Raw genomic sequence first — 21,832 nt, forward strand, 5'->3', positions numbered from 1 at the left:
TGGGGCTGGCCACAATAAAAGGACACCCCGGAATGTGTGCTATACGCTATCCAGATAATTTAGCACGGTCGAGGGTCGCGGGGGTGCTGGAGCCTATCCCAGCTGTCTGGGGTACACCCCGGACTGGTCGCCAGCCAATCACAGGGCGCATATAGACAAACAACCATTCACACTCACATTCATACCTATGGACAATTTGGAGTCACCAATTAACCTAGCATGTTTTTGGAATGTAGGAGGAAACCGGAGTACCCGGAGAAAACCCACGCATGCACGGGGAGAACATGCAAACTCCACACAGAGATGGCCGAGGGTGGAATTGAACCCTGGTCTCCTAGCTCCTGCGCGCAAACCACTGGATCGCCGTGCCGCCCCACGTTCAAAATTGCTGTAACCAAATAATGGCTATACAAACTGACAGAACCCATCACTGGAATGGCCAATTGTTGTGCCATTCAGCCACAACTATAATGTACAATATATAATATACTATGTAATACATAACTATATTATGTTGCAGCATAACAATGCATGGCCCCAATTTATGGAAGCTAAAAACACGCCAGCATATTCACACATGGAGCATGTTTATGATGCTCTGATCTGGATGTGTTCATTTCTTGTGATTCACATATGACAAAAAAAATGCCAACTCAAAACATACAACTTTCACTAGTTGGTGTATTTGTACACGAGGACGCGCAGCAGGTTCTGCGCCTTTAAGAGCATCTCGGTCAGCATCCTCCTCCTCTGTCGTGAACGCGCATTTACCAGCTCACTATTTGAGAATACATCCAGCGCCTGGCTTCGCGTCAAAATCACTGATAACTCATCAGCATCGCACGATACAACAATAATACAGCTTAAGTTCTCATTTCTCAAAGGGACATTGATGCATTTCCCGAGCCGGTGACCGTTTTTCTTGGATTCTCATTCCCCTCCTGCGCGCATCCTGAGGTTTGTCCACGCTTGTAAGATGGCCGAGCTCAATTTGGGGAAGGGGCTGACTGCGGGGAAAGTGGCCAGCAACGTTCAGAAGAAGCTCACCAGAGCACAAGAGAAGGTAATAGCTGCTGACTGAACGTGTTTAAATGTAGGAAGTGAGATTGAGAGGCCTGCAAAGTGGCGCATCCCCCCCCCCCTCCCACCACCACCACCACCACCGAGGCGCAATGTCGCATCACGACCTCCTCGCAGCTGGCAGCTCGGATGGGGCATTTGACAATGATGGAGTGATGCACCTCTGGGTATCCCCGCATTTTAGGCATAATATAATAACAATAATAACGGTGCAAAGTATCTACGCATCCTCATGCAATGTGTATGCGGGATAGAGGCCCCTTCTCATGTCTGAGTAAAGGATAGCAGAGGGGGGCGCTAGTAGTTAAACGAATACAGTATGCATCACAGGGTGATCCCCCATGGTGCCACATACAGTACACTCACTTGCAACATCTAATGTCATGAAATATAAGTCATGTTTTTTTCATTGCAGTAGATGCAAAAACCAATAAGGAATACCACTATTCATAATTATAATACTTATTATTGCCTTTTGTGTGTGTGTGTGTTAATGACAGGTTCTACAGAAGCTTGGCAAAGCAGACGAGACCAAAGACGTTGCTTTCGAGGAGGGAGTGATAAACTTCAACAAGCAATATGTGAGATTCCATTGATTGATGATCATTTGTTTATTTTGTAATTCAACGTGTGTGTGCATATTTTTCAGGCTGAAGGTAGCAAACTCCAACGGGACCTCAGGGCATACCTGGAGGCCGTGAAAGGTGAGAACATACTAACTCCTTATTTTTAAAATCATAAATACTTACCAATTTCCTAAAAATGTCATCCAATACTTCTCTACAAGAGAGGAGAAATATGATCTCAGGGAAGAACTACATTTGAAACACTTCTATGCTAGGACTATGTTAAAAAGCCATAGCATTTCAGTATGTGGAATCAAACTATGGAATGGATTGAGTAAGGAAATCAAACAATGCAACGATGAGCCAATTCAAGAAACAATACAAGCAGTTGATGTTTGCTAAATACAAGGATGAAGAGTCTTGAACCAGTCATGATGTGCTATATATATCACTATATTGACACTTACTATGGTACCCATTATGTCATTGGATGGTCATATCACCTCGTACTTCGGTACAAGGTACAATATTAAAAAAAAACCTTAAACTGTATTATGGAAAGCAGGAAGTGAACAAATGTAACAGTTACTGATTGTAAAAGTACCAGATGGAGGGGTAGGATTTAATAAGCTTTGTTTCTTCCTACTCCTTTTGGACATGTGGAACTGTGAACTGATTATGTGATGCATTCAATTGTAATCTGATGCATGTTCAAATGAAATAAAACCATTACCATTACCAAAGACAACTGCTTCCAGCTTTTTTCCAAGCTAATATGTGTGTTTTGTCCTCAGCCATGCACGAATCCTCAAAGAACTTGCAATCATGTCTGGCTGACATGTACGAGCACGAGTGGTATGGGAAGAACGAAGTCGATTCCATCGTGGAGGTCAGACACATTTTTTCAGTAGTGTTACACTAAAAGCGCACTTAATCTCCACAACATTGGATGACCAGTCAAAGATTATTTTCAAATTTCTGATTTCCAGAATCTCTGTCTTATTTTGTGTGGTGCACCCAAGGTCAGAACTAATGTCACAATTCACAGACTGCCGGCATAGCTCTCGAACACAACACATAACAACCCAGTTTCTACTATATCCTTGAGCATGTTAAAGGATCTGTTCTATGAAAGCAACAGTCATAACTATTACTGTTTCAAAATGTCCAAAATGAATCACTCACAAAATTCAATATGCAGTTATTTATTTGTAATATTTACTCAGCTGCTAAGAATCTCCATTCATACATTTATTTTTATATATTTTTATTATTATATGCTGCTATTTGGGGTCTTTTATGGTGCCAAGTGTTTGCAGCAGAATTGTACTTTTAAGATGAGGAATTTTTTTTTGTCAATTTCAATAAAATTTAAATTTTAAAAAGGCAAGGTAATGTATTTATTTATTTATTTGTATGTAAAAATGATGAAACGGTAACACAAAAGTATCGAACCGAATCGTTAATTTTGTGTCTTGTTGAGCCACTAATATAAATACATATTTTATATACAGTTCTGCTATGCGTTCCGACTTACACTAAAATCTCGCTTACGTAGGAACGGAGTTTGTTTGTAACCCGATGACGACCTGATGTCTGAGCAATCATGCTGTGAGTTTGACTTTTGAAATATTTCTAGTTTTAGTATTTTACTTTTATTACAAAACAAACTAGCCCATTATGAACTAGCGAGGAGAAATCGCATTACAGTCATTCTATGATTTGGTTAAGTGCACTTTGTTTGGGCACGGATCAGTGCGCTTACATGAGCTCAGTGGTTCTTAATTGTTTTCCGTCACGGGCCCCCTCTGGGACATAAGGACCATTTCTAATGCTAATCACTAGCGTGTACATGGTATTTCCAATGGAAATTACCATAGAGCTAGCACATTATTCATTTGTTTGCATCTGAACTCTTGACTTTGACATATTAGAACCCAATTTCCATGAATTTCTACCCAAATTTTTCATATTAAACCAGGGGTCTCAAACTCAGGTCTGGGTGAGACTGGGCCGCATCAGGTCCCCCCCCCCCAAAAAAAACGCATTTATTAAAAACAAAAAAATGTAAAAATCTTCGATTTGGTTCCAATTTTCTCCAAGAAAAGCTCTGATAAAACATTCCACTGTTCTCAAATATCTTGATTTTTATTTTTCTACACAAAATAAGATGAAAAATAAATAAACAAATCAAGAATAAAGAAAATCAATCAATCAATAATAAATAAATAAATGTAATAATAACAATAAAACGGCAAATAATAAAAACTTAAGAAACCACATATAGTTGGTGGGTAGACAACTTATTTTTTTCAGATTAAAATTAACAAAGCATTATTAGAGCCCTGTAGACATGACAAAACACGACTATAGTCACATTTATACTCTTTTTATTTACAACATATTGCGCAACTGCAGGGTCTTGAGACACATGCTAACTCGCAAACTAGAGAGCTAGCGACCTAAACGGTAGCCTTCAAGTTATTTCCTTTAAACTTAAATAGCCAAAAACTTACCACTTCCACACGGATAGGGAGGATAACTATTAACAGTTACTTAACCTTTAACATGAACATTAATCAAACATAATAATTTTTTCTGGGTACATGATACCATACAGCATCCATATCAAACTTGCGCGGGCCGCACTAACATTAAACTTTCAAATCAAGGCGGGGGCCTCAAACTAGTGTCCTGCGGGCCACATTTGGCCTGCGGGCCGCGTGTTTGAGACCCCTGTATTAAACGAAGCTGCTGCGAAGAAAACACCACAAAGAGAAAGATCTTTGCTTTGCAAATGGATAACAAATTAAGTAACAGTAACACAACCAACTGCAATGTCTTTGGTTACAAGTGCGGTGATGTATTTGCTTTCTGTTGCAGGACTGTGATGTGCTTTGGACTGACTACCACCAGAAGTTGGTCGACCATGCCCTCATCTCCATGGATACCTACTTGGGACAGTTTCCTGACATCAAGGTAATCGACCTTCTCTGTATTGTAGCATTGAATAAAACGACGCAAATGATTATCCAACCACTTTGTTTACTGTGTTGATTAGGCTCGTATTGCCAAGAGGGATAGAAAGTTGGTAGATTTCGACAGCGCTAGACACAACTATGCCACCACGCATAAGTCTAAGAAAAAGGACGGAGGTATTAAAATCACTAAGGTAATCAGAATACAGTAGAATCCGTTTATACAGTAGAATCCGTACAAGAGCATGATTTAATTAGTGTCTCTTCATTCTAGCCCTCCTCTTTGTTGGAGAGGGCGACCCCTGGCTGGGCTCAAGGCATCCTGTCTGCGCACAATGTTGCCCAGAGCAGCTTGTCCAGGAGCCAGGTATGCTACACTGTTAAAATGCAAATGCAAAATGAATTCATTGGAAATTGTGCACATATTTTCAGGCTGAAGAGGAGTTGGAGAGAGCTCAGAAGGTGTTTGAGGAGATTAATATCGACTTACAGGAAGAATTGCCGTCACTCTGGAACAGGTGTGTAGACTATAATGGGCCTCATCCAACATTATGTCATGAAGAGTTCTTAAATTGCAGAATTGTCCCACCTACAGAATGTTTATAAACCTCGCTTTTTATCATTAATCATTCCAAATGTCTTTTTTTTTTTCATAGGAAATAATCCAATGAATCCATTCCAGCTGCACAAAAATCTTAATAGAAAATAGATTTGATAGCGAATGCCTCACCATGAACTATGTTCAATGAACAAATAAACCACACACACAACACATAATAAAGCTGATTTCCTGGATGGAATCTGTCTATAGAGTCCCAACTCTAAAACAACCACAATCCGTCACATAGGCTGAGTTGCTAAAGTGTACGAAAACCTAGACATATTTTTGGCAGCTGTTAGAATAAAATAATCTGGGGGGACCTTTGTCCTGTAAAAGGGCCGGGTCCCAAAACAACAAACATACCAGGGCGTACGAAAATTGGGGTTCCATTATCCATGAAAAAAAAATCCAAAGTATATTCATAGCTGTGCGGCACGGCGGTTGAGTGGTTAGAGCGCAGACCTCACAGCTAGGAGACCATGGTTCAATTCCACCCTCAAGTTCAATTCTCTGTGTGGAGTTTGCATGTTCTCCCTGTGCATGCGTGGGTTTTCTCCGGGTACTCCGGTTTCCTCCCACAGCTAGGAGACCCGAGTTCCTCCCACATTCCAAAAACATGCTAGGTTAATTGGCGACTCCAAATTGTCCATAGGTATGAATGTGAGTGTGAATGGTTGTTTGTCTATATGTGCCCTGTGATTGGCTGGCGACCAGTCCAGGGTGTACCCCGCCTCTTGCCCGAAGACAGCTGGGATAGGCTCCATGAATGAATGAATGAATGAATGAATGAATGAATGAATGAATGAATATTCATAGTTGATTGTTCTCATCTGAGTCGGCATTCCATTGAATAGGTGTGCTTTTGTAGTCGAGGATTAGAAAACAAAACTAAATGAAAATAGGATTCAAAATGGGAAAAGGGTTCATTCTCATCTCATCTATTCTTGAAACTGACCAAAATCAATCTTACCTCTTTGTCTCCCTTTTCTAGTCGTGTTGGGTTTTACGTCAGCACATTCCAGAGTTTGGCAGGTTTTGAGGAGAAGTTTCACAAGGAAATGAGCCGAGTAAGTATCTCTTAGAACCGTTTTTCTCAAATGGTAAGTCTTGGTCGTGGAGTCGTTTTCAGTCGTTTTGCCTGTGCAAAAAATAAAAACAACATGTCAATATTCATGAAAGCATCTTGAATGCTAGTCACTTGATATGTACAGGAGAAGATCATGCTATTAAAAGAGCGTTGCAATGAAAAAAATCTTGATCCCGCACATTTACGGGGCCATTAATGCTGACAGTCAATATAATTTTTCGACCGGTGTAGCGATTCCTGGTCGGGAGTTGTCACTCTCTCTTTCCCTGGACGCAGTTTATTGTCAACAGAGTCTATTGTGTTGTGGCATTCATGCAGGTTACTGATTATGTGTTGGGAACAGCCCATAAGTCTGGCCATATCACCTCCACCATACCCAGTGCCCGGAGATGTTGTTCATGTAGACGTGGCATGATGCCGTTCATTGGACTATCAATGCTGGCCTTTTTTTGGGCATATACAGTGAAGAAAATAAGTATTTGAACACCCTGCTATTTTGCTATTTCTCCCACTTAGAAATCATGGAGGGGTCTGAAATTTTCATCGTAGGTGCATGTCCACTGTGAGAGAGATAAACTAAAAAGAAAAATCCAGAAATCACAATGCATGATTTTTTAACAATTTATTTGTGTGATACAGCTGCAAATAAGTATTTGAACACCTGTGTATCATCTAGAATTCTGACCCTGAAAGACCTGTTAGTCTGCCCATTAGAAGTCCACCTGCACTCCATGTATCATCCTGAATCAGATGCACCTGTTTGAGGTCGTTAGCTGCATAAAGACACCTGTCCACCCCATACAATCAGTAAGACTTTAACTTGTAACATGGCGAAGACCAAAGAGCTGTCCAAAGACACCAGAGACAAAATTGTACACCTCCACAAGGCTGGAAAGGGCTACGGAGCAATTACCAAGCAGCTTGGTGAAAAAAGGTCCACTGTTGGAGCTATCATTAGAAAATGGAAGAAGCTAAACATGACGGTCAATCTCAATCGGAGTGGAGCCCCATGCAAGATATCACCTCGTGGGGTCTCAATGATTCTAAGAAAGGTGAGGAATCAGCCCAGAACTACACGACAGGACTTGGTCAATGACCTGAAAAGAGCTGGGACCACCGTTTCCAAGGTTACTGTAGGTAATACACTAAGACGTCATGATGTGAAATCATGCATGGCACGAAAGGTTCCCCTGCTTAAACCAGCACATGTCAAGGCCCGTCTTAAGTTTGCATATGACCATTTGGATGATACAGAGGAGTCATGGGAGAAAGTTTTATGGTCAGATGAGACCAAAATAGAACTTTTTGGTCATAATTCCAATAAGCGTGTTTGGAGGAAGAAGAATGAAGAGTACAATCCGAAGAACACCATCCCTACTGTGAAGCATGGGGGTGGTAGCATCATGCTTTGGGGGTGTTTTTCTGCACATGGGACAGGACGAGTGCACTGCATTAAAGAGAGGATGACTGGGGCCGTGTATTGTGAGATTTTGGGGAACAACCTCCTTCCCTCTGTCAGAGCATTGAAGATGGGTCGTGGCTGGGTCTTCCAACACGACAACGACCCGAAGCACACAGCCAGGAAAACCAAGGAGTGGCTCCGTAAGAAGCATATCAAGGTTCTAGCATGGCCCAGCCAGTCTCCAGACCTGAACCCAATCGAAAATCTTTGGAGGGAGCTCAAACTCCGTGTTTCTCAGCGACAGCCCAGAAACCTGACTGATCTAGAGAAGATCTGTGTGGAGGAGTGGGCCAAGATCCCTCCTGCAGTGTGTGCAAACCTGGTGAAAAACTACAGGAAACGTTTGACCTCTGTAATAGCAAACAAAGGCTACTGTACCAAATATTAACATTCATTTTCTCAGGTGTTCAAATACTTATTAGCAGCTGTATCACACAAATAAATTGTTAAAAAATCATGCATTGTGATTTCTGGATTTTTCTTTTTAGTTTATCTCTCTCACAGTGGACATGCACCTACGATGAAAATTTCAGACCCCTCCATGATTTCTAAGTGGGAGAAATAGCAAAATAGCAGGGTGTTCAAATACTTATTTTCTTCACTGTATAGGCCTCCCAAACCAATCCTCAAATTATGCAGACACCCACTGAGTAATGCGCAATGTGTATTTGTACAATGTACAATGAACCGTGACACCATGACAAGTCATCATTATCTCAACTACCCAAACACTAAGTCTTTCTATTATGAAATATATCGATTATCACTAATAATCTGCAAGGAATGGTTGTGTAATAGTCATTGTATGACTCTGCTACATTGTTCGTGTGCATGGCCACTTCTTCCAATTATGCCAAAAGATTATTTTCTACATTTCTGTGTATGGAAAGGACAGATTTTACAATAATTTTCCCCCCAAAATGTTCTCTCTTTTAGGGTCTCAGCTAAGTGCTGTCCATAAATGAACCTTCATAATAACAGGAGTGTACTATCTAATGCCTGTTTTTTTTTCTTTTTCCACTCCTGCCAGTTGGATCAGGATTTATATGATGTCTTGGAGAAACTTGAAGAAACAGACACAAGCAGGTTAGTGAGAAAAGCATGTTTTGATTGTTGCTCATTTCAGTACCGGCATTTTTTTTTTCCTTCTGAGTGTCTCATTCAACCACAGATGCTATACAAAGTAGTACATTGTGTATAAAGCATTGTGTAATCAAGTGAGTAATTAGATCATTTTGTTTTTCTATTGTATACAATTAATTATCTCATGTTGAAGGTTTGCCTCCGCACTTATGATCCGTGGCTTAAAACGCCACATTTCACACTTACACGCAAACCAAAATGACATGCATTAATCTGAAGCCACCCCTGAACCTCCATTGCAGAAAGACAGGTAACCGCAGCGCCTTATCGTCAGGAGCAAATAGGAGGTAACCAGCCAGGACCGTGGTAACCACGGTGACACCACTGTTGTCTGTCTGTCCACATGTCTGTATGTCAGTCAATTTGGCAGGTTTGACACAATATAAAGTGCTTGGTTGTGCAAGTGGGTTCACAGACACGCTTGTTGGGAAGAGCATAGTGCCCTCAGAGCTGCAGATATGAACAAGTTGGACAAACCTTTGATGCATTAGTGCTGCACCAGGCGTGTTATGTAACAATAATCTTCCATGGCGTATCTCCTCCAAACAGTAACTTGCTGTAGGACAAGGGAACGCCATATTATTATCAAGTATTATATGTTTTTTTATAACAAAATTTTCCTGGTTCAGCAATAAGTTGCGGGTCCTCACTCATCAGAAACGTTTATTAGCAGTCTAATGAGAGCCAATACAAGAGCTGATGTTTTGCAAATGGATAAATGCACAATTAGTGAATAGTTATTACCATGTGTGGAACCTTTTCGTATTACAGTTTAATTAACCCTTTCACACATTTTTTTTCTCACATTAGAAATAGCTCAGTGTATACTACATTAACGTCTACAAACTACAACCATGATGATTAATATATTGTTCAATTGCTAACAGACCTTGTCTACTTGTTCTCTCGACCTCCCCCACATTTTTGACTCAGTATTAACTAAACAAATTCAGATTTTTTTGGACAAATTTTTGTTGTTGCCGTGAAAAGGCATTTTTTTCCATTATTCAATCTAATTCAAGACCGCAATTTTTACTTTACCGATATATGCTTTAAATTTGATACTACAACTTTATGGGTACAAAGGTAACCCACAAAGACCGTTTGAGGCTTTTTTGTGATTTCTTTTGTCTATATAAATAAACTTAACTTGACTTGACCCGGGGCGGCACGGTGGTCTAGTGGTTAGCGCGCAGACCAGGGTTCAATTCCACCCTCGGCCATCTCTGTGTGGAGTTTGCATGTTCTCCCCGTGCGTGCGTGGGTTTTCTCCGGGTACTCCGGTTTCCTCCCACATTAAAAAAAAAACATGCTCGGTTAATTGCAGACTCCAAATTGTCCATAGGTATGAATGTGAGTGTGAATGGTTGTTTGTCTATATGTGCCCTGTGATTGGCTGGCGACCAGTCCTCACGCCCAAAGACAGCTGGGATAGGCTACAGCACCCCCCGCAAGGACAAAGCGGTAGAAAATGAATGAATGTGTTTTGTGCAGCGTTAATAGTTGCAGAATGCAGAACCGTTAATTATATTGATTAATGGTAGCTTTCATCTTCAGCACCCATGTGTTCAAAAACAGGTGCACTGCACCACAACATTTTATCTATTGTCACAAATGAACCCATAAATAAGGATAATTTCTTTCTTAAGCCACTTCAATATCTTTCATATTGTTCTTATTTTGGATCTCATTCCATTTTTCCTGTTGCCAATGCTGAGTGTACACAGTATGTCCATCTTGTTCAATATTTGCGACTCTGAGGCATCTGTCAGCTTTCTGTGTTCTTTATGATGGATTATGCCACGAGGCCTGCTCTCTAGTGCGGATTAATAGAGGGGGCATATGAAGCCTGCTTGCATGGGACTGAAAGGTTGGAGGAAGGGATGGAGGCTCACTTTTCTTGCATGACAGCTCTTTCAGCGACAATATCTGCATGCATTGCAGTTTTCTTTGTAGTATTTTTCTTCACTCACATCTCACACTACGAACCGTGCAAAACGCCCACACTAATGTAATCTGGACTCTCCTCTTCCTGAACCAGCGGCATTGATGACTCCAACCACACTCTTAAACCAGGAGGACCACCCCCAATTCCAAAATCGCCATCCAAGGTGAATTCTTACATTTTGTCAACAAATACTCAGTTACAAAAGTTGAGAGTGTACCATGTCTTTAAAACGTATTTGTTTTCCTTGTTTGTTGCTTGTAGCTAAAGCCAGCAGTGCCTCCTCCACCCAAGGTGACCCCTTCCAAGGAGATGAAAGCAGAAAATATCGTCAGTTTGTTTGATTCTGCACAAACTCCTGATATTAGTGTCACCTCCCCGACAGAGGTTTGTGTGTATAGATGACAATAGATTTAACCTTCATGTTTTTTTTGCAGGCATTTTGCTTTATTTTCTATTTTCTTCCATTACTGTTCTCATCCTCAACCGTACAAATTTGCCTAGTAAGTGTTGTTATTGTCGTCAGATTGACAGTTCTGTAGCCATCAGCCTTTGGGACACGGCCCCGGACACATTCAATGGAGAAGCCAAAGCATCCGTGATCATACAGGTGGAAGATGAACGACGTGCATATCTAGTTCTTACTCACTTCAGATTGCAAGAAAAGAGGCTGTTCCTGGAAATGAGAAAAGTTAATTTCAGGGTTGCCTGTCACGGTCACCACAGCAAGTCAATTGCATGAATGGTTTCGCCTAAGCTTTTACACCTGATGCCCTTCCTGACACAAACTTGGCCGGGAATCGAACCTATGCCCTTTATCATGACAAGACAGAAGCATGTTTACAAGCTAAAACTAGTATTTCCCCTCACATGCAGACAGATTGTGGAATAATAAAGATATGCGCTTTCCTTTGCTTACGTATGTACTAACATTTGCGTCGTACAGGTGGTCCTTGGGTTCTAAACTAGTTCAGTTCCTAGCTTGTGATGTGTTGAAATTCTTATCCTTTATCCCTGTGGCTTATTGGGAAGAAGGAGTAGAAGAGGCAGGAGAACATAGAAAACAATATTTTAGTCTTCACCTGAATCAATACAAGGCTCACTGGGATATTGCCAAAAATAAGACCACTGTGCTGCTTAGTTATTACTGGGACTTTCATAGGAGCCAATCCTTTAACATGCTCAAGGATATTTTGTATGATGTACCACTTCCATGGTGGTGCCTTTTTTTTCCTGGCGCTTGTCCACCAAAGGGGCTGCACGCAGGCCTCACAGCTAGGAGACCAGAGTTCAATTCCACCCTCGGCCATCTCTGTGTGGAGTTTGCATCTTCTCCCAGTGCATGCGTGGGTTTTCTCCGGGTACTCCGGTTTCCTCCCACATTCCAAAAACATGCTAGGTTAATTAGCGACTCCAAATTGTCCATAGGTATGAATGTGAGTGTGAATGGTTGTTTGTCTATATGTACCCTGTGAAAGGCTGGCCACTAGTCCAGGGTGTACCCCGCCTCTCGCCCCAAGACAGCTTGGATAGGCTCCAGCACTCCCGCGAGGATAAGTGGTAGAAAATGATTGAATGATCCAAAAATATTAATGCTACTACATTTATTTTTCTCATAATATTACAATATTATTCTTGTGTAATTATGACTTTTTCCTGATTACAACTTTTCCTATTATTTTGACTTTATTCTTGTAAAATTAGATTTTTAGAATGTGCTGTGCTCAAATGAAAAGCGGTGGGCCAAAATGGCCCCCAAGCCACATTTTGGACACCCTTGTGTTAAGCTGTAATGCATGCTACTGCAAAACTAAGTAGCATTAATGCCACTGCAATGAGGGGTGCTTGGGCTGAAATAACCTTTTCAAGACAGCTGGGATAGGCTCCAGCACCCCCGTGACCTTCATGAGGATAAGCAGTAGAATGAATGTCCACCAAAGGAGCCTGCCTTATGTGGAAGACATAATGGAGTCCATTTGGTTGCTTTTAATTAATTTATGGGAGCACGTTGGTAATACTGATGGGAAGTTCAGCTTGTAAGATTGAAAGATCTAAGATTGCAACCCCTCCCTCTCTGTGCCTCTTAAGTAGCAACACATTTTGACCAATCAAGTGTGGCTAAAAGATGTTTTGTTTGCAGTCGACACATCGCTAGTTGGTAACTTAAGGACCACTTGTATTTAGCTTTTTCTTTACTGAGCAGAATTGAAATGGCTGAGTGACTGGCATGCATCTTGCACAATTTATCTTTTCTCTCTCACTGCATCATACTCATATTAATGATAGCCAAGAAACCAGAGTCCAAAACAGCAGTGTTGTTATGTTGGCTCAATATTCTGTGTTCCATTTAAAAGCGTGGACGGCACCCACGCCCGTCACACATTAATCCTATTGCTATCCACGTATTTCAGTATATTTCAATGTTGATGCCAAATGGGTAATGGTAAATTGTTTTTTAAGAGTTATTAAATTGCTATCAAACGCTAACACATATTGCTTCACTCAAATTAACTCTGCACTGTAGAGCCTATAATAAGGGAATACATAGGGCCTAAAAACAGTATTATCTCTTCTCATGCTGTTACTTCCTTTGCCCCCACAGCCAGCAAACTGGGACTCCTGGGTAAGCAAACCAACCCCAAGAAGTACATCATTTCCATTATTATTGTCATTAACATCATTTAAGCACTATTCTCATCATGAGACATACCCAACATGTGTTTGGAGAGACTTCCTGGCTGCACATATCTTTTTCATTTCCATGTCCCAAATCTCTTTGTGCATTGTCTTTGTGTTTGCGATGTTTGATGTCTTTGCACTAAAAACATAACACAGCACAAATGGAACTTGGGAATATGATGGAGTCTATTCAGTTTCAAACATTTTAATTTATCATTATGTGTATGCTACACTTCATATTCTGCACAGTTAAGTTAATTGTAAATGCCTGCATGTAAATATTTGGAACTGAGTTGACTTTTTTTTTAGTTCTGTGTATCCCTGTATGTTGCATGGAACATGTTCCCATAAATACCAGGTAACACACAGGGAACAGTCGCAATTGAGTGAAGTTGCTCATCCTTTTAGCAAAGGCTTATGCGGGGAAATAACAAAAAAGCTTGTGGGCAACTTCACAAAGCCTTGCTTTGTAATACGGCATTCAGACCATCAACTAACTCTTTTTGTCCATCGCTGTAAGAGAGATGTGTCTCCGAGACAAGCGTGAGGCAAACAGCAATACTGCATTTCACAATGGAATGACACTTCCTCTCTTACAAACTACTCACCCTGACCCCCCCCCATGTGACCATAGCTGTGTGAATAGAAGCCAAGCCGACTGCACACAGAAGAACTAGCATTGGTCTTCTGATGGAAAAGGCTTCCTTTCTCCCGTCTACCGTCATCCTTCTTTAACTTCATGTTTTTTTGTTTTTTTTTTTCAAGCTGGCACAGAATGATTTTTAGAGCAATATTTTAACCGAGTTGCGAGACTCCAACATGTCTGTCCATCGTAACTGTCATGATTTTGTTTCTGCTCGTATGTTGCCTTTCAGATTTGGCTATGAAGTTGCATAAAAGTAAAGCTTTTTGCTAACTTCTCCAACCTTCACCTTCACCTCTATTTCAAAACCCCTTCAGTTTTTGGTACTTTGCAACCTTTTGGTTGAACAGGAATTTGTACAGATGATTTAAACACATTTTGGGGCATTTTTGTCATTACCAGGGATATTTCTTGAAATCAAATCATATGCTAATTAATATAAAATTAATTAGCTCAGAAAATTTCTACGGAAATTTTGAATGGGCCTGCCTGTTGCTTACCTCTGGCCAGGTTGGCTTCCTAATAAAGTGGCTGTTTTCAAGTATGGTTGTCAATTACATCAACATAGTTACACAAAATGTTACTACCTGGTACAAATAGGGCTCCTATTGGGGTTCTTCGCACGGTATGGGCTGAAGCCAGGGTTCCTAAAACAGAAGACACAAAATGTCAGCCACTAAAAACAGCACACTTTCCCTCATCAAGACCTATCCAGTGATATACCACTCGTTGGGGTTAATGGCAGGCTTTGCTTGCAGGCCCATAATATTGACGGATAATAGAATGGGGCTAGTGCGTGTAGCTTTGCAGGCCCGTAAAAATTAATAATCTGCAGGTTAAACAACACTAAGATGTTGAAATAGAATGTGGGTGAATAAATAATTCAATTACAATTGTGATAATCATCTAAAATGCCATTTTTAAACTACCAATTTAATCCACCAATTCCTAATGAATGGCATGAATCCAAATTCCTAATTCTAAATACTATTTACATATCTTTTTTTTTAAATATCCCTTGTACCTTGCTTTGTCCTTGAACATTTCCCCCCAATGATTTACCAACTCAGTCTTGAGGTGAAAATGTCTTATGACCTCTGACTTCTTAAAACCTGACCCCTGCTCCTCAGCCTGAGGACAGCAGTGCCCAGGAAGAAGAGTCCGCCCACATGCACTATGACCCCGTGGCAGCTGCTACGGAGGCCTGGGGGGATGACGGTACACAGCCTGTCCGTTATGATCCAATAGCCGCGGCCACAGAAGGCTGGGGTGATGACGGAACCCAACCAGTTCACTACGATCCTAATGAGGAATGGGGCGATGATGCGGCCCAGCCGGCTTATGACGAACCTGTGGCTGAAGCCCAGGAGAATGCTGTCGTGGACGAGGGACAGCCGGTCACAGAGGAGCCGACTGCGGAGGATGCAACAAGTCCTGTCGAGACTCCAGTTGACGTTTGCGAAGGGGAAGCTCCCCCTGCTGCAGCTAATGAAGAGGATCAGGTAACCAAGGAGATGCATCTGGATGAAAAAGGGTAGATGCATCAGCTCTTGAGGAGGTTTGAACTTGGTTAAAAAAATGGATGTGATACAACTGGACCAACAAGCTGGATGCATCAGCATACGTACAGTATGTCTCTGAGGGCTAATTAATTAATGAGAGATTTTTCCACTGCACATAATTAACACTGCTAAGCACAAGTATGCCTGGTCCATAGTTGCTGTAGGCAGGTGCTCTGCTTGTCTTGTTGTCTGTCTTGCTGTGTGCGTTTGTCACTCTCATGCTCTCTCAATTATTTTTAGTACGAAATCATGTAGCAGCCTCATTTTCTAAACTAACGTATTTGTGATCTCAGGGAGCGGAAGCTCAGGAAGAAGCGCCTGCAGAAGCAGCAGCAGCAGAAGAAGAAACAGTATCCGAGGAGGTGAATGTAAGTACAAACATCATCAGTATCTGCAACAACAGCATGACAATGAATCTGTTGCAAAAATGGTTAAAAAACGGGGCAGCACAGTATGTGGTTAGCACGCTTGCTTGGCAAGGTTTTCTAATCTTTTCAAAGGACATGAACAGTGCATCATTTTATGGGAAGGTTTGTTGGTGACGGATTATAAAAATCCAGGATAAACAGTAAAGGATATTCTAATAAAACTTGATTTGATTGAGTCAAGATGTTTGTTGCAGTTGATGCAGGGTTGCAGACACGTCAGGAGATATTTTGCTGCACTCCTCTTTATGGATACTTTCCAAATTTCCAAAACTTTCCAGTTTCAAGGCTTTTGGTCAGGAATTCCAAGTCTCAGCTGCCTCCACAAAATATTTATGACATAGTATCTCCTGAGCTACTCCTATCCTGATCCATTTTTTTAGGGTCCTTATGAGATTCTCATGGCACACGGCGATAAAGTCTTCCTGTACTTTAGTAGACAAATCAATTAGTCCCAAAGCAAAATGTGTCCGCCCTAAACCATGGGCATTCAAACGTTTTCCACTGAGGGCCACACACGGAAAACTCAAAGGATGCTGGGGCCACTTTGATATTTATATATGATGTAATTTTCCGTGCGATTCCGTGTTCAGATTCAGTTTTTATTGACCAATTCAAGGATTCATCATTCGGCCTTTTTCATTGCACTTGCTTGCAATCTTGCATCTGTTTGGTTCTGCCATTTCTGTTTACTACATACATTCTGTGATCACTTTCTTTATGAAGACAGTGGCAGCCACCTAGTGTTCAATGTACAAAGTACACAAAGTTAAGTAAATGTCATATGTGGGCCATATTCCATTATAAAGTTAGACTTTGATACCAATTGAAGCCAATTGAAAATGGATAGCTGCATTTGGACACACCTTCCCTAAGCCTAAGACAGGCTAACAAGTAGGCCGCAACGTGGACAAGTGGTTAGCATGTTGGCCACAGTCAGGATATCTGGGTTCAAATCTCCGTTTGGCATCTGTGTGGAGTTTGCATGTTCTCCCTGTGCGTGTCTGGGTTTTGTTCAGGTACTCCGGTTTCCTCCCACATTCCAAAAACATGCTAGGTTAATTGCCGACTCCAAATTGTCCATAGGTATGAATGTGAGTGTGAATGGTTGTTTGTCTATATGTGCCCTGTGATTGGCTGGCCACCAGTCCAGGGTGGTACCCGCCCTCTCACACGAAGACATCTGGGGTAGGCTCCAGTGAGGATAAGTGGCATAGAAAACGGATGGATGGTGTTACTGATGTGTTTCTTAGTAACTGTGCTCCCAACTCCCTTGACATCAACAACCAGCTCTTGCTGAGTAATTCTGGTCCGATGCTTAATCTTTCTCAGACTCACCCTTACCTTACAAAGTGAGATCTTGCATGAAGCTATCAAGGCTACCAAGACAGTTACCATGGTTTTCTTCCAAAAATTTTTGGAAGAAAAAAAAAATTTTTGGTTGATATTCCTGTATCTCATTGTGAAACTATCGCAAAAATTCTGGATTGTTCATCCTTTTTAACGCTAAAATATGTGGTCTTCTCTCGTCCAGACACCTGTGGTAAACGAAGAACCAATAGCAACAGCAGCAGAGGAAGACGCGGAGTCACCAGGCATGCCCCCTGGATTTTTGTTTAAGGTAAGACCTGATCCTGAATAGGAGAATTGAAGCAGAACAATCTTATATCTGATGTTGTCTGTGTGTGTATGGTATAGGTCCAGGTGATGCATGACTATGCAGCCAACGACACTGACGAACTTGAGATGAAGGCAGGAGATGTGGTGCTAGTAATTCCCTTTGACAACCCAGAGGAACAGGTACGCACACACAACTTTCGATTTTTCATGCAGAGTCGATAATGACTGGATGTGTTTGTCCTCGTCTTTAGGATGACGGCTGGTTGATGGGAATGAAACAAGAAGATTGGATGCAGAAAAAGGAGAATGCCACCAAAGGAGTATTCCCTGAGAACTTCACCCAGAGGCTGTGAAAGATCTTTATCACGCAACAGTTTTCTTCATCACTTTTCCTATCTCATCCCACCTCCTGTCCTATTCTTGCTCTGTCTTATTACCTGGACTTTGCCCATAGAAGCAGAGCTGTCACACCCCTTGCTGAAATTGCCCATTATCTGATTTCTGCTGCTCAGGCGGAACTTCTGCAAAAAAAAAAAAAACAACAAAAGTTATAGAAATGACAGCCATTTTAATCAAGGAGCCGCATCTTACTGTGCTTTCGTTGAGGGACTGGTCTCATGCAGGATAAATACAGCTGTGGCTTCCTCTGCAATGACTGTTTCCGGGGATCGCAAGTCATGTGTCGGAAATTGACGATAGATAAGCCATGTCTGTGCTTCAAAAAAAAAAAAAGTATCAGGTCTGACGCGGCCACACAGTCTGAAATCTACATAACATAAAACCTCTCGGTTGCTACAATATCAAACTATAGGGAAAAGTTTATTATAGCCGCTTATGAAATCAACAACAAAAGTGACAACCTGGAAGTTATGTGCAATGTTAAGAGTTGTGTGTTTTCTGTCTGTGAAGCTGTAAATGTACAGTATGTACAGGGTGTGGAAAGAGTTAGTGATTTTCTTCCAGCTGTATTTGCTGCTATTGTTTTGGCAACTTTCGTATTGGCAGATATCCAAATTCAGGTAACAGGATCGGATCGGGAGTGACATGACATTTCAACATGAATCATCTCTCTTCTTACACATAAACGCTATAACAGAGTACCGCGTTTATGAACCTAATCTCTGTTCTAGTATGTTTTTGACACATGTAGCAAGTGCGTTGTGAAACTGAAATGTCATGAAGAGGTTTTTCAAGAAGGGTAAAGCGTCACTCACGGATTCCATTATTTGTTATCACCTGATCAGAATTCAGTTGAATTGATTCTTAATTCCCACTCAACATAGGCCCCTGGATGTTGTATTCGTTAGTTTCCCATGCTTTAACAGTGTTGTTAGCATCAAGTCGATTATAATGCATTAAACTATCAACACAATAGTCTCATAATGCGGCATTAAGAGAAGCCAAAATAGAAGATTGAAACAATTTACTCAGAAATATGCATTCATCAGATATGCTTGCCACAATCTGCACCAATGAGAAGCTGCTACTGGTACTAAAATTGTCAGGCAGACCTAGTTACACTCTAATCAAACATATTCTAACTGAGCCAGATTCATTCATTATAAAAGATGCGCTGACATTAAACTCCTCCCTTTTGCATCAAGATGACTTTGCTGAAAAAGGCAAATGTTTCCAAATATGCACCAGAGCTACTAGTTTTATTTTTGTATGCTGCCAAGCAATGACAACATATAGCCTCTCGTGGTCAACATATTTGCCAACTGAGGATGCAATTGAGTATTTTGTATTTACGTCAGGTTCTCTGCTCTGGACATGGTCCGAATACACAAACTCAAAAAAGGATTTATCACATTGTTCATGTATTCAAATGAAAGTGAGCGTTTATGTGTGTGATGGTGCGATTGTGTGCGTGCGTTTGGCAACAGAAATTCTTCATCCATAGCGGACAATTGGGAAGATATTCTGACACGTACTGTATTACAGGTTCCAGATGTTATTGTGCATTTGTTGTGTATAAGTGTAATTTTGCCAAGTGATGACATATTCTATAAAGACATTCATATCTGTATGTGAGTTAATGTGAGCATGCCGACTCCCCACGTCTTGTTGTGTGAATACCAGTCATTTAAGGCAATGATACTGGAATTTTAGTTTCTTTTGGTCTTTATGAGGGGCCGAGCGAGCTGATTTATAAAAAGATATTTACACACTAACCCTGCCCCTCACATTTTTCCAACAACTTTGCCTCAAAACGTTGCCAATGTAATGTGGTCCAAAGAGATTAAATTGTGATTATATGGAGATAAGACCTATAGAGACAAACTACCAGACTCCCATTTTTTAAAAATCCATGTCAGTTTTGTATCTTTTTGCACGTGCGGCTTAATACTTAGCTGCACATGTGTTTTATTTCTAAATTGAAGTGTTTCATCACGAGTATGGGTCTATGTTGGTCTTAAATCAGTCTCCTGGGGTAAGACAAAATGTTATCTTCCGTCCCTACCTGACCAATATTCAAAATGACTCCAAACTGTTGCGTTATTAAATATAATGCGTGAGTCCAACTGTCTTCGTAACGTGTCTTTATTTACAATGTACCAAAAAGTTATTTTTGCCGCCAGCGCCGTCGCCTCCTATGACGTCATTGCTGGTCGACACGAGTATTCTCGAACAGCTACACCACATATACCTTCTTTGTTTGTTTGTTTGACTTTCTTTGTCTTCTATTTGAGGTAAACTTAAATTGTGGGGTTGAGATTAGGTGTACTAAAAAAGACTTACGATACGATACGGCAATACATTAATTGTACTTCCCTACTTCCATGTTCAGAGCGGATGTTTGCGTTAAAACTTCAAAGTAAGAGCAGCACATTCGTAAATTTTCTGATATGACTGTTTACAAACAGTACTCAGCCACACTAGCTCGGACCGGATGTTAGCATTTATTTTCAAATGACGAGCTCCATAAAAATTGAAAGCTTGTCCCTATAGTTACAGCAAGCTATAACCGGAAGTGTGTCCTGTAGCTCGCAAATTGTTTATTTTTTTTTAGCCATCATTTTTTACCCTCCATGTCCCCTCGGGGGCGCTATACTGACATGCCAAGGCTTTTGTAGTGTTATGCAGAAAGTACCTTGGATGTTAGATGTTGCTTTCTTCGTTTTTTTTTGCAACAGAAGACTGTTACCACCTCCTTAGTAAGAAAAGTTGCTAATGGCTGCCCAAGAGGGTTTCTAGATGACGTCATCAACTATTTTGCATATTATTGGCATATAATGTACCAGGTGCTGTTGAAAAAATTCCTAGACTCTTGGAAGAGAAGATAAAGTGATAAAAACACCCGGATTACATTTACAACTACAAATAAACTTGATTCTGAGGTTGTTTTTTAAAAAATTGGCCATCACTTCATCCACATAAAATAATTGAAATGTTTTTTTTTTTGGCCAGTATACCTCTCAAAGATAATAATAATAATTACACCCAGACTCGCCTCCAGATATTTTCCTGCACTTAGAACTACTTCTTTAATTTATCACACATTGTTCAGTTGTAATTAAATTAAGATTAACAAACATTTATGTTTTAGATCCCACTCTGTAAAACAGGGTGAGATCCACCCTGGTGGCATCGTACCTTGTGCATGCATGCATGATTCATGGATGCTTGGACCTCCACTATGCTCTTCAGTGTGCTGCGAAAGCTGATGGTGCACATATAGCTTATTCTTGTTTTGGGGCAGGGCAGACCTCTCAGCAGAACACAAACTGCAGATCAATGTGTGCTTTCACTGTTAAGTCCCCAAATACCAGAAAACTCTCTAGATTCGTCGGTAGTCATTTTTTTGAGAAAATATCTCACCAAGAGTTTGGAATGTCACTAGATTTATAAATAAAGTCACCAAATTGGCAACACAGAACTCACTGGACACAGCTTGGAAGATTGCTCAAGGCCTTGTATTCCACACACAGTATACTGTAGTATCATACATCACAACTTGGTGCACAGTACCCACTGCTGGTGGCTTCAGAAATTGGCTCGATCAAGCATATATGAGCAAGTGCTGCCCCAGTTTTTTTT

The 21,832-nt window shown here is 40.9% G+C and overlaps 1 protein-coding gene across 5 annotated transcripts; it reads left to right on the top strand.

The window, feature by feature from the left end:
- The first annotated feature begins 719 nt into the window (after window positions 1-719).
- bin1a (bridging integrator 1a) lies at window positions 720-20,316 on the top strand. Of its 5 annotated transcripts, XM_058082579.2 has the most exons (20): window positions 720-1,063; window positions 1,581-1,661; window positions 1,730-1,784; window positions 2,441-2,535; window positions 4,530-4,625; window positions 4,708-4,818; window positions 4,899-4,991; window positions 5,057-5,142; window positions 6,217-6,292; window positions 8,805-8,860; window positions 9,160-9,204; window positions 10,959-11,028; window positions 11,127-11,249; window positions 11,389-11,472; window positions 13,465-13,485; window positions 15,315-15,686; window positions 16,040-16,114; window positions 17,706-17,792; window positions 17,870-17,971; window positions 18,043-20,316. In XM_058082579.2, exons 1-20 carry the CDS (start codon window positions 977-979, stop codon window positions 18,142-18,144), a joined length of 1,917 nt encoding a protein of 638 aa, XP_057938562.2. In that variant the 5' UTR covers window positions 720-976; the 3' UTR covers window positions 18,145-20,316. The 5 variants fall into 5 exon arrangements, with proteins under 5 accessions (XP_057938562.2, XP_078651210.1, XP_078651209.1 ...); XM_078795084.1 differs by lacking the exon at window positions 15,315-15,686; XM_078795083.1 differs by lacking the exon at window positions 9,160-9,204 and having other exon boundaries at window positions 724-1,063.
- The last annotated feature ends 1,516 nt before the right edge of the window (window positions 20,317-21,832 follow it).

This window comes from Doryrhamphus excisus, linkage group LG12 (assembly GCF_037039965.1).
Source record: "Doryrhamphus excisus strain RoL-2023G ecotype Guam linkage group LG12, RoL_Dexc_Guam_v1.1, whole genome shotgun sequence".
In the NCBI taxonomy this organism is placed as follows: Eukaryota; Metazoa; Chordata; class Actinopteri; order Syngnathiformes; family Syngnathidae; genus Doryrhamphus; species Doryrhamphus excisus.